The sequence below is a fragment of the Phlebotomus papatasi genome, chromosome 1 (assembly GCF_024763615.1).
Source record: "Phlebotomus papatasi isolate M1 chromosome 1, Ppap_2.1, whole genome shotgun sequence".
Lineage (NCBI taxonomy): Eukaryota > Metazoa > Arthropoda > Insecta > Diptera > Psychodidae > Phlebotomus > Phlebotomus papatasi.
Genome location: NC_077222.1, coordinates 110,613,816 through 110,627,046, shown reverse-complemented (window position 1 = coordinate 110,627,046; position 13,231 = coordinate 110,613,816). Strand labels below are relative to the sequence as shown.

Below are 13,231 nucleotides of genomic sequence, written 5' to 3'. Positions count from 1 at the left end.
GAGTGTAGTGAATACCGAAAATTCGCAATGGAAGAACAGTCAACGCTAAAGTGGCGAATATATGAACTAGCAGTCTTGAACTTTAGACTTTCGGTAGATTTTCGAATAGGTTTGTTTGGCTTTGTCCTTTTCGAATAGTTATTACTGAGAAAAGCCATTCAGTGCGTTTACAGCTGGAATTTCCGGAGAAAAGACATTCGAAGATCGGTTTCAAACGCCAAAGAACAGATACTTTCCGTACAGAAGTAGATCTTGAAAAATTCGGAAATCTATTTGAAGATCCAAAAAAGAGACTTTCTTACTTCTTAATACTTTCGCAAGATGACGGAAGTTACATTGTGTTCGAATTTCGAAGTTCTCAAGTGTCAAAATGTGACGGTCTTCACATTTTTGTGAGGAAAGAAACAGAACAACGACGTTTACTGTTCTTGCCCCAGTATTTAATCACTCCATAATCACTGAGTAACTTTTTTGCCAGCTTTTTAGTGTGATATTTGATAAATTTTCCCCACCTTGTTCGAAAATTTAGTATGAAAATTCGAAATTGAATTTGAATTCTTCGAACATCAACGACTTTTTGTGCAAAATAGGGTTCCATTTACCTTTTATCCAAGACACTATTGGAGAATCAAGGTCTACTTCTGTTTGGGCTCACTCTGGGCCATTTTAGCAGAGACACTTTTCGAAAATTGAACTCCAGTGTCGCTGATGTTCGAAAAATTCAGACAAAATTTCGAATTTTATAAATAAAATTTTCGCACAATTTAAAAAAAAATACCACACTAAGCAACTGCCAAAGATATTACTCTGGCATTATGGAGAAAATTGTAATTTGAATTACAATGTTTTCAGCCTTGTTGCCGTGATTTTCCACACAACAAATGAAAACTGTCTTTATGTTGATGTTCGAAACACTCGGACATTTTGATAGAAAATCACATTGAATTATCGAAACTTCAAAGTGAACACTCTGAACATCCTTAATTCTTCTATTTTTGATTTTTGGATAAATAGAGCACATATAAACTTTAGGAAATATTTTTTTTAACGATTGTAGTACATTTGGATAATTCATTGTGACACGAAATTGAATTGTGTTTCGAAATTAGAAAGAAATGCAATCCCATGGTATTTTGGAACGACTAGCTTGATTTATAAATCGTGTACGAAACTAGTTCACAATATCGAGCGAATAAAATAGTCATAATGGTTTGTCATCTCTTGTTTTATCCCAGAATAATTACTTTGACCAAAAGCCAGGAAGGAAGTTCAATGATTCATTCAAATTTTAAACAATTGAAATTTGCACTCTCTCTTTCACAAAACTCTTATCGATATTTTTGGAGATTTATTTGCGATAAGATGTCGGGCACACTAAATGATTCATTTCAATTCAAATTCATCCTATGCTGTGCATTTGAAAAATACTTCGTTGTTTGTGTAGAAAATTTTTCTAACTGTATTAATTAAAATAATTATAATAAAAAATCTGTATATTTTTTAAAATAGCTTATATACCCAAAAGAAACTACGTTTGGAAAATGACGAGTCCTAAAAAAAAAACTTTAACTGCCCTACGCAACCCGATATTTGTAATTGGTCATAAATCCCAAAAGTACTTTTGTGACTGATGTTATTTCTATTTTTTCTGTATGCAATAGTTCTACCTGTTTCTAAACGATTTTAACTAAGATAATTCGACATCTTACTATTCCATAGGGGGAACTGGGGCAGTATTAAACATGGGGCAGGTGAAAACAGTGCGATATTTTTAAATCTTAGAATTCAAAGGACGATACGTATTTTAATTCATAGATAATATACAACATGAGTCCAAACAGTAAAATAAAATTAGTGTTTGCAACTGCCCCAATTTCCCCTGCTATTCCAAGCATTTCAAATCAATTTAAAATAGTTAGAAAGACTAAACTATTTTCTTACAAAGAAATTAACAATTAATTTAGAATAAAATGCAGATTTAAGGGAGGTTATTTTTTTGCAATTGTCATAGACATAGGGTAAGTGTGCCAAATTTAGGCATAGTTGCATATAAGCACCGAAGTCTTAAGTTTGAAATGCAATATTTTTAATTCATATTGATATTTTTTGTTACTTCCTTTTCGGGAAGGTTGTTTAGAACCTTGGAAACTAGTTAATCATTTGTTTTTTTTTTTAAATCAGTTCCTAAAATACTGAAAAATTAATAAAAAATATACATTGCTTTGGGTAGTATTCCGGCCACTTTCAAAACGTCACACGGAACGAGTTTAAAAATATTTACTTTAATACGTTTATATGACCCACAAGTACTGAAATCTTTCGTGCAATTTATATTGAAGACTTGAAGAGTTTACCTTGGCAACCTAAATTTACGCGCAGATTCCCGTAGCAGTTTGCCCTTCCTGAACACTTCCAAGGCCTATTCCACATCATCTTTTTCATAGAGGTGATGCTTTTTTTCTATGGGCATTGTAGAATTCAGAAATTGAAAAAAAAACAAAAAATGAGTAATAAATTAAGGAAAGCAAAATATGTTGCCGGAATAGACAACAATACCTCACCGGAGAGACGTTCACAAAGTATCTACTTTTTTACACGAAGTACAGGATCCAGCTGAGAAATTTTACCCTAAATTTAAAGAATGATTCACTATTAACTTAAACAGAAAGAATCTTTAATAAAAACTAATCAATTTTCATGAAAAATATCGAGTTTCTACAACACAATTTAAATGCAAATTATACCTAAAATTTAACGATTTTTGTGTTAATATATCCTAAAATTAATAAATATTTAAAAGAAAAGTAAATTCATTGACAATTTGAAGATTAAATGCATGGCCGAAATTACACTCAAAGTGGCCGAAATTTGGCACACTTATCCTATCATGTTTGAAGATCTTGGAATTGCACTTGAGTCAATTTTAACCGGTTCATAATCGAACCGATGACTAAGTTTTATCCGATATTACATCTATTACGCCTCTGGTATTTTGTGCAATGTTTTGAGCGATTTGAAAGTCGGTTTAAATCAATTATGAACCGCGGTAATATACCGATTATGAACCGATAACTAATATTTTGCAGAAATTCAATTATTTTACGCCTAAGACATTTTGGGCAATGTTTTGAGTGATGTATGAATTGGTATAAATCGGTGAAGAACCGGTAAACCGTAAATGATGCGAAAGTACTTTTGGGGTATAGCATTTAAGTCACGAGTTCGAGCATTCTGCAAAGGTGAAATGCTTTGCCACCCCTTGTAAGAATTTAAACTTTTCTGGTAATTCCTGGTTGTTATAAATATAGGGTAAGTGTGCCAAATTCCGGCCAGCTTGCAATTTCGGCCACCTTGTTTGTTCCTCGAATTTCCATGAACTTTTAGATTTTACATACTCTGGAGATTATACAATGCAAAAGAATAACAAAAAATGTAGCTTCGACAAACGAGATGACGTGAAAAAGATATTGGAAGAATTCTCGAAGGGCAAGGAACTATGAGAATGAAGGTGGCCGAAATAGGGTACCAAAGCTGTGTCTATATTTTTATTCATTTTAAAATGTTTTAAGAATGATTTTAGAGTAAATAAAGATGGTAAACTCTTTACAAGGTTCCAAGCAACACTCTTTCAGAAGAAAGAATAAGGAAAATCAATTTGAATTTAAAATATTACATTTCAAACTTAAGACTTTGACGCTTGCATACAACTATGCCGAAATTTGGCACACTTACCCTATCATCATTTACTTGAAGTTTTTTTTTTCAATGAAGAGTATCACTCGATATTCTCTCTCAAACATTCTTGATTCGCAGAAATTTAAAATATTTGAGAAAGTATTACTAAAGAATTCCTTATTAAAATCAGAAGAAACATAAAATTAGCAGTATTAAGTGTTTTTAATTTTCAAAATAAATTCACAACAAAGACACACTTTGGTAGAGTACAAAAGAATACAAAATGTTTTGTCTACATTTCTTCATCACTTTTCCTGCTTCTGCTGATGTTAATTAGCTGAGTTAAAGTTTCCTTTTATTTTTTTGTAGCACGGAGAAGAGAGAATGAGGTGGTGCATTTATTTTCTATTTTATGGCAATTTTCCTTAAAAATGCAGTTTCGATTTGAATATTGTGAACACATTTCTTTTCTGCAGTTTCTAGTTTAAAGTTAGTTGTGCTGGGTTCTTGGGGTTTCTACAGAATGTAATTGGCTGGCTAAAAGGGAATGAGATTTGAAATAGATATTCGTTGATAGTTTAATTAATCTGTTGATAATAATTGAATGATTTTATTCCGAGAAAGATGACACGCAGATGAGTATGAGAGAGAAGAAAATTGATTTAGGGTTGTGAAATTGATAAAATAGAAATTCTCTCCTGGAGTGTCTCTTTCTCTGTCTCCTGTGCCCAAGTCTCCTTTGAAATCGGTCAACGACCGTTGCGTGTGTGTGAAAGAGGAAAATAACGATCAACCAACAACCCCTTAATTCAATTGCATCGTGTATTAAATTGAGAGAGAGAGAGAGAGAGAGAGGAGAGGGTGTAGCTCAAAGGGAAAAATCCCCCATTTTTTCCCATTAAAATGTGTAGGGAGAAAAATGTACATTGGTGTTGTTTATGTTGTCGTTGGCGTTGTCGGTATCAGGAGGAGAATAAATATTTAAAGTGGTGTGGATTTTCCAACAGGGGCACCCACCAAGCCTGCTAAAACGCAGTTCTCGTGGCAAGGGCACATCCCAAGCAGCAACGACGGGTTCCTGTGTGAGCTCCCATAGTCGTGGCCAAGCAGGAGTTTCACATCAGCAGAACAGCAGCAGCGCCTCGACATCGTCAAAGTACCAGGGCGGAAGTGCAGGTGGTGCTGGTGCATCTACAACTTTGGGTGGTACAACACGCCATCATCATCATACGCACCATCATCACCACAATTCGAGTGGGCAGAGTGGTCAGTTTGAGGGTAGTTCGGGGGGAGCATCGACGTCCGGAATGGCCAGTGATCAGGGTCAGAGGGGTGGAGAGACCAATCCGACTGTAAAGTTGCACAAGAGTAGCCTCATGTCGACGTCATCGAGTGCTTCTGGGGCATCAGGAAGTGGCCTCACGGAAGCTTCCAATATGCATTTGTTGACACAGCCCACCACAAGCAGTGCCAGTTCTTCAAGTGCTGCCAATACCAGTGCCACAAGTGGCCAATTGCCACCACATCCCGACTCTGAGAGTGATGACAGTGAGGTATGATGTACAATTATTTCAATTAATCACTTTGAAAATTTATTTCCAATTTGTTCGAATTCATCATCCATTTTTTTCTGGTGATTTTTTAAAATGTGTTCCATAGCTGGAACACTGAATCTGCATTTGGTACAAACGGCGATACAAACATTGCTTTTTGCATCAAATGTTGACACAAAAGAAATGCAGCCACACTGAGAAAAAAAGAGGGTGCGCGATTTACTATTTTTTCTCATAACTCTAACACTTTTTAGTTGTAAAAATATATCAACATTTTTTATGTTAATTTTACGCCTTTTCGAGGGTAAAATTTACATTAAAAAAGGCTAACTTTAACCCCTAATACACCTAAAATGGGTAATATTTACACCGATTTCGGATAAAATAACATTTCCGAAATGTTATTTTAACTTTTTCGGGTTTCTCTCAGTATACGGCAATCGTCGATCGACAAAATACGAAAAACTTAAATATTGTTCAATACGCTTCAGACTTGATAGTTAGTACAAATCATGTAATATTTCTGGACTCGGAATATTCCAGATCATTTGATTTTCCAATTTTTCGGTAGTAAACACGTTGTGGCCACACGGGTGCCTTTAAAATGGAGCTGTTTTGTTATATCTTTAAATGGAAATTATTTAAAGGAAAAGTGTCCATGCTTTGCACGGTCCCAAGCTTTGTAATGACTGGTTCCGAAAAACCGGTAAACCGCCCTATTCTGGCGACGGTTTTAAAACCAGTTTTTAGAGATAAAACCGGTTTAAAATCGTCTCTACAGAAATTTTAAAATTTCCCTTAAGCTTAAGTTTATTTCTTGAAATTTAAGATATACTGCTAAATATTTCCTTGACTTGAGTGCAATATGATTCTAAGTAAAATGTGTAGTATGGTAGTAATGTTAATAATATAATGATAGTAATGGGTTTCCTGTACGTTTCTTCTATTCTTGAATAGAATTTGCTTAAAATCGAAAATTATTTCAGGATCTCTTCTCTTGAAAATATTTTATCTTTCAAACCTTAGTTAAACATTTACAAGACTAGAAAGTCAATTGTATACCGAGAAAAAAATTGTAAACAATTCAGTACAATCTTGTAAAATATTGTTTTATGTGGAAAAGTAACAAGATGTTTACATCTTCCTGTCTTCATAAAGCTTTTTATTAAAAATTGCTATATTGTATCTACATATCTTATTAAGATCGAAATTCACAAAAATTGTTGCACAAGATTCTTGTAAAATGTTTGTCAAAATCTAGTATTTATTAGTTTCTCAATACCGATGGAGTAGAAAACCCCAAATGTTCCCCTTTATTTTATTTCTTTTTTTTTCAAAATGCCTATGGAATATTTTTTGACTTCCATTTTTGAGGAAGCTACGACAAATTTCCATACAAAATTTTCAATAATCAGCATTTGCCGTAACTTCTTTTGCTCGTTTGCGTGGCTTGTAATTTGTAGCAAAAATGTAATATTTCTCAATAAAACATTCACAAACTCTTCCAAATATCGAAAGACAGTGCGAATAATGCAACATGAAATCATTTTAATTCAATATTTGCGAGAAAAAAGTGAGAAAAAGTCCCTATCCATCTGTCATTAATTCAAAACAAGAACAAGCGACGTGGCGCACAAAATTTATTCAATAAAACTTATGAAATAAAAGCTTTTAGGGACATGGATAACAGTATTATTGACTAATTTAGTCAGATAAAGGCGCTTATTATCACTAGAATAATTCAAATTGATTTAATGCATTTTAGAATATTGTCGTAACTTCCAAGATTTCCATACATTGGAAATTACGGCTTTATAAACGATGGAAGTTATGATAAAATATTATTGTGTTTCTTCTAACATATTTCTCAATATTGCAGCTTTTAAATAATTTTATAAAGATTTTCTCGAGTTAACATAGAGTTTATTAGTGCCACTTTTATTATTTTGACTCAAAAGTATCGCATTCGGGGCTCATTTTTAAGAAAAATAAAGCTGAACTGAAAATTTCATCTCCTGAAAAGTTGTTAAAAGGAAGTTACGACAAATGCTGATTTAACTGACGATATGACTATCTCATTCTTTCGCTCGTTAAATTCGATTGAGCTAAATTTAATTTGGAGTGATGTTTAAAAGAAGAAGAAGACGAAGAGTGCGAAAGAATAAGATAGACTCACGCAAAGCGTGTGAGGACAAAAGGGATTCGAATTTCGATTTTATGAAATTTGTCTGATCGAAAAGGTGTGCCGGAGCCATAAAGAATCGCGTCGAGCAAATGGTTCTCGGCCATCGAAATGAATAAAATTGGATGTGAAAATTGAATTTTTGACGCCTTCTAGCTCTGGTCAGGGGATTCGAGGTGGTCGATGAGGGCCTTTATATTTTTAATCGAAAGCTCTTTAGCCCAGCTATAACATACTAAAATTTGAGATCGATCGATGCCATAGGGGCTGAGTTATTGATAGATAGAATTCATTGTTCATCAAATATTGGAATAAAAATCCATAATTAAAACCAATTTATTTTTAATGTCCAAATTTACCTTCAAAGTGTCCAAATTTAGAAACTGTCCAAAAGTATGAGCCTTTTCCCTACGTGATCTAGAAGTGTCAAAACTTGTAAATCCAAAATTTGGGTCCGATTTGGCAAGGTCGGATTTCAGCTGTGACTACAAAAGTTGAAGTTGTAAAGAATCTCAACTTAAATGGATGATGAATTCGACTACGATGTTTGATTTTTGAAAAACGATAATAAATAAATGTTATATCAAAATTGAGGAGCTCACAGCAAAAAAACGCTATTTTAATAGGGAAATAGATAGATAGATAGATAGATAGATAGATAGATAGATAGATATGTTTATTTCATGTCAAAAGAATATACATTCTATAACTGACTATATAAATTTTAGTTTTCACTTAATTCTAAATTGAGTGCGACCAATCCGTACGAGATACATCCTCAGCGTTTTTGGATATCCAATAAAATTTGTTTAATATTCTGACTGTACAATGTTTCATCTTTTTTTAATTGTGAAATTAATTTATTATAATGTTTAATTGAATTGTATTTAATTGATTTTTGTCCATATTTTGTTGTTTTAATTTTAATATTTACGACTTGGGTTTTTTTTGCTCCGAGCGCCTCAATTTCATATTTCTTTCTCAAACATTTTCAATATGTCTATCCAATTTTTTCGATTGAACTAAATTGAAATTAGTGTGATGTTTAAATGAAGAAGAAGAGTGCGAAAGAGTGGGATCGGCATGTGCAATTAAAATGAGAAAGGGATGTTTTCTCTTTTCCCCCTTTTTTATTCTTTGGGCACAATTTTTAGTTCAGGAATAATGTGAAATCAAAATTCACATTTCTTTCTAAATTGGATTGAACTAAATTGAATTTTGATTTCGTGAAATTCTCCTGACTGAAAATGCGTGCCGGAACCATTGAAATTTGAATTGAAATTTGAATGTGCAGGTTGGACGTCTTCAGGCTCTACTTGAGGCACGTGGAGTGCCTCCACATTTATTTGGTGCCCTTGGACCGCGAATGCATCATTTGTTGCATCGTTCAATGGGAGCCAATAGTTCGTCGAAGGCACAGCAATTGCTACAGGGATTGCAGTCACAGGATGAGAGTCAGCAACTTCAGGCGGCCATTGAGATGTGTCAGATGTTGGTGATGGGCAATGAAGATACACTCGCTGGATTTCCCATAAAGCAAGTTGTTCCTGCGCTCATCACTTTGCTGCGGATGGAACATAATTTTGACATAATGAACAATGCATGTCGTGCTCTGGCATACATGCTGGAAGCCCTTCCGCGATCATCGGCCACCGTGGTGGATGCCATTCCGGTGTTTCTGGAGAAATTGCAGGTGATCCAGTGCATGGATGTGGCTGAGCAGAGTCTGACGGCACTGGAAATTCTGTCGAGACGTCACAATAAGGCCATTTTGCAGGCAAGTGGAGTAGCAGCTTGTCTTACATATCTCGATTTTTTCTCCATCAATGCTCAACGGGCTGCATTGGCCATTACGGCCAATTGTTGCTTGAATTTGCACGCTGAAGAATTTCACTTTGTCAGTGATTCTCTGGCATTGCTGGCCAGATTGCTGGCACAGCAGGATAAAAAGTGTGTTGAGAGTGTTTGTAGTGTGTTCTATCGATTGGTGGATAGTTTTCAGCATGATTCGGGGAAGTTGCAGGAGATTGCGAGTATGGAGTTGCTGAAGAATTGTCAGCAATTGTTAGTGGTGACTCCGGCTGTTCTCAATTCGGGCACATTTACCAATGTTGTGCGAATGTTGAGTGTTATGTGTGCCAATTGTCCGGATTTGGCAATAACTCTGCTGAAGAATGATATTGCCGCGACGTTGCTGTATCTTTTGACTGGGAGTGCAGATGCAATTTCGGTGGGAGATGTTGAACTTGTGGCACGAAGTCCGTCGGAATTGTATGAGATTACGTGTTTGATTGGGGAATTGATGCCGAGGTTGCCGACAGATGGCATTTTTGCTGTGGATATTTTCCTAGAGCGTTCAGCCGGAGGGAATCAGGATCAGATTCAGTGGCAATGGCGGGATGATCGTGGAGTTTGGCATAGTTATTCGGCAATTGATTCCAGGATGATTGAGGCAGCACATCTCAATAGTGACGATGAGATAAGTTTGAGCGCCCTCGGGCGGACGTATACGATTGATTTTCACTCAATGCAGCAGATCAATGAGGATACAGGAACAACAAGGCCAGTCCAGAGGAAGATCAATCCAACGAGCAATGAACACTTGCAGGCCATCTGTCAGGAGAATCAGGGCAATTCGGGAGATTTGGTGGGTTTCACAGGGACGGTTAATCTGGCCATGAGACCACCAAGTGCCTACCGGGATGCCCGAATTGCCTGCCTGAAGGAGGAACGTGGCCTAGCGGCGGAATTTGTGAAGAATCTCTTCTCAGTTCTCTACGAAGTCTACAGCTCATCGGCTGGTCCGGCTGTGCGATATAAGTGCCTCCGTGCACTTCTCCGAATGGTATTCTTTGCCAATGCCGATCTCCTGCGTGATGTGCTGAAGAATCAGATTGTATCTTCGCACATTGCCGGCATGATGGCATCGAATGATCTGAGAATTGTTGTTGGTGCCCTTCAAATGGCCGAGATTCTAATGCAGAAACTCCCAGAAGTTTTTGGTGTGCATTTTCGGCGTGAAGGTGTTATGCATCAGATTCATCAATTGGCCGATCCAACAATTCCCATTTGTGCTAATCCCTCTCCAAAACTCATTACAAATCCCGGAAGTGTTAGTGCACCGGCAAGTGCCAGTGGATTGCACAATAATGCCTTTGATTTTGAGGCATCATCATCGAAGATTGCAAATAATTCGCAACATGTGAAGAATTTGAGTGGAACAATGATAATCACGCCGAAAATGAGCATTTCCATGCCGTCAACGAGTGGAGTTCAGCAAGCTGCTAGCCTTCCGGGTACCAGCAATCACTTGTCCATGAGCAGTGGAAGTAGAGGTGCTTCGTCGAGTTTAATGTCAACCAGTCTTCAGTTGGACTGTCACAATGTCTCAGGAATGTCAACTTCAGCAGTTTCACCGCACAATGGTAGTCTCCTCTTTACATCCATCTACAACAGCAGCACCCCAATTCCCATGAGTACAGATTCCAGTTCCACCAGTAACAACTCCATCCAGCATGTCTCACAGAATCACAGTGATCTGCTAAATCTCACGGATTCCGGCATTGTCGATCGCAGTCAGACCCAAACACCAGGAATGCAGACCAAAATGACGGATATTCTCAAGAGGAAGGTGCCACCGAAGAGGAAACCCCAAGGTGGAGGGAGATCATCAAAATCCCGTCAGGACGATACAACATCCACCTCGGCTCCGGCTGCAGTCACTCAGTCTTCGGTGATGCAGGAGCTCTTCAATAAAGCCACGACACTCGGCTCAAGTGGACGCAATACACCATCGAGCTCATCGACGTCATCGCGTTCACGGTTTGGCGGCTCGTCAAAGACAACATCGTTCCTGGCGTCACTGAATCCAGCCAGATGGGGACGTCAGACGAGTCATGGATCATTCACCAAAGACACCAGCTCTTCCAGTACGCTCAGCAAGAGTCCGTCGAATTCCAATTTGATTGCAGCAGGGAATCGCGAGAAGGCACGCCAGTGGATTCGTGAGCAGGCCATCTCTTTTGTGCAGCGCTATGCCGAACAGGAGGCTTCCGGGTCCATTCACTCAGCATCAATGGTGCTTGCACGTCTCCAAGGTCAGTTTGATTTTTTTTTCTTTAAAAATGCATAACAGAAAATTTCATCGAGAAACTGAACAAGTTTTTTTTTAGCACTTTACTGTTCTCAAGTGCTTCTGCATTATCGACTTTTCATATCTCGACCGTTTTGATTGGTTTCTCTAGTCTTCATTCTGCTCTAAAATCACCAAACAGTCATGACAGGAACCAATACAATGAAGAGTCAATTACGCAGAAGAACTCTTGAGAACAGTAAAGTGCTAAAAAAATGTTCTGTAAAAAGTCGATAATGCAGAAGAACTTGAGAACAGTAAAGTTCTTAAAAAAAATGTTCTGGAGAAAAATTTCACCTTTTCATTGGAAAGGCACAGTAAATCTTTACGGTACTATTCCAATGAAAAATTGAAATCTTTCTCCAGAACATTTTTTAGCACTTTACTGTTCTCAAGTTCTTCTGCAATATCTACTTTTCTTTGTGTTGTTGTTTCCTGTTTCGACTATTTGCCCGAGTCCTCGCCATGTTCTTGACCACCAACAGTCGTGACATGAAGCAATAGAGAAAAGTCAATAATGCAGAAGAATTTGAGAACAGCAAAGTGCTAAAAAAAACTACTTATGCCACTCCAATGGAAAATGAAAAGGCGAAATCTTTCCCCTGAATGTTTTTTAGCACTCCCATGAAAAATGAACATGGATTTTTTTTACCACTTTACTTTTTAAATCTACTTTCCTTATTTCAAAATTTATTGTAAAAAAAGTTTTTTGTTCTATAATGACAAATGAACATAATCTGTTCTCAAATACTTCTGCATTGTCGACTTTTCTTTGTGTTGGTTCCTGTCTTGACTGTTTATTTTGAAACCACCAAAAACAGTTTTGAACTAAAATAAAACTAAAGAACAGTCGATATTGCAGAAGTACTTGAGGTCCGCCATGTACTAAAACATGTTCAGGAAAAAGACCCCCCCCCCCTTTTAATTATTCATTGTAATTACTCTATTAAGTTTTGAAGGGAATTAAAAAAAAATGTCTTCACATTCTCCATACCCGAGATAGTCTCTCTATAGCTCTTATAGTCTTAAGAATCATACAGGCTTCCTAGAAGCAATTCGAACAATTCATGCTTTCCTACAAGTTAGTAGGTTTTCTTTTTTCAACGAAATCCACTTAGAATATAAGGATCAGCTCTTCGATTGGACGCTCTTGCGGAAAATTAGCAAATAAATTCCATAGAATTTTCTACATTTAAGTTAAAATTCCAATATATACGGCATTTTGTTCTATAATTTGTCCCAATTTTGAAAGTAAATTTCATTAATTATTTACTTCTAGAGTATATTTCGAAACGCCCTCCGCCCCTATTTTGCTATGCACTGATGAGTCTTGGGAAATTTCCCATAATCGATCAAAAAGTGTCTCTACTGAGAGTTAAATAGCAGTCTGTCGTTCGAAATTGAAAATAATTTTTTAACAATTAAAATTCAAATTTGAATTTTCTAACTAAATTTTCGAATATAAGTTCGAACAATTTTCGAAATAGCAGACTAAGAAATTATTAAAGAAGACATTCAATGATTTATGAGGAGACGATTTTTATTTGAGCAGAATTTTTTGAGCTTTGTTGCTTTGTTTTTCCCACAACAAAGCGAAAATTGTCACATATTAACACTCGAGACACATCGAAATTCGAACATGGATTCCTCAACTTCTAGCTTTCGAAGCTGAAGCACTCAGAATGGTTC

At 36.5% G+C, this 13,231-nt stretch overlaps 1 protein-coding gene across 3 annotated transcripts in view; it reads left to right on the top strand.

Annotated features, from left to right (window-relative positions):
- The window catches only part of LOC129799264 (E3 ubiquitin-protein ligase TRIP12), a 48,479-nt gene that overhangs the window by 23,602 nt on the left and 11,646 nt on the right, over positions 1–13,231 (top strand). For 2 of the 3 annotated variants that reach the window (XM_055842992.1, XM_055842994.1), the window contains exons 4-5: positions 4,683–5,228; positions 8,705–11,507. In XM_055842992.1, coding sequence (XP_055698967.1) covers positions 4,683–5,228; positions 8,705–11,507 — 3,349 coding nt within the window. The remainder of the gene's footprint in view (positions 1–4,682; positions 5,229–8,704; positions 11,508–13,231) is intronic. The other variant, XM_055842995.1, reaches the window with a different exon arrangement.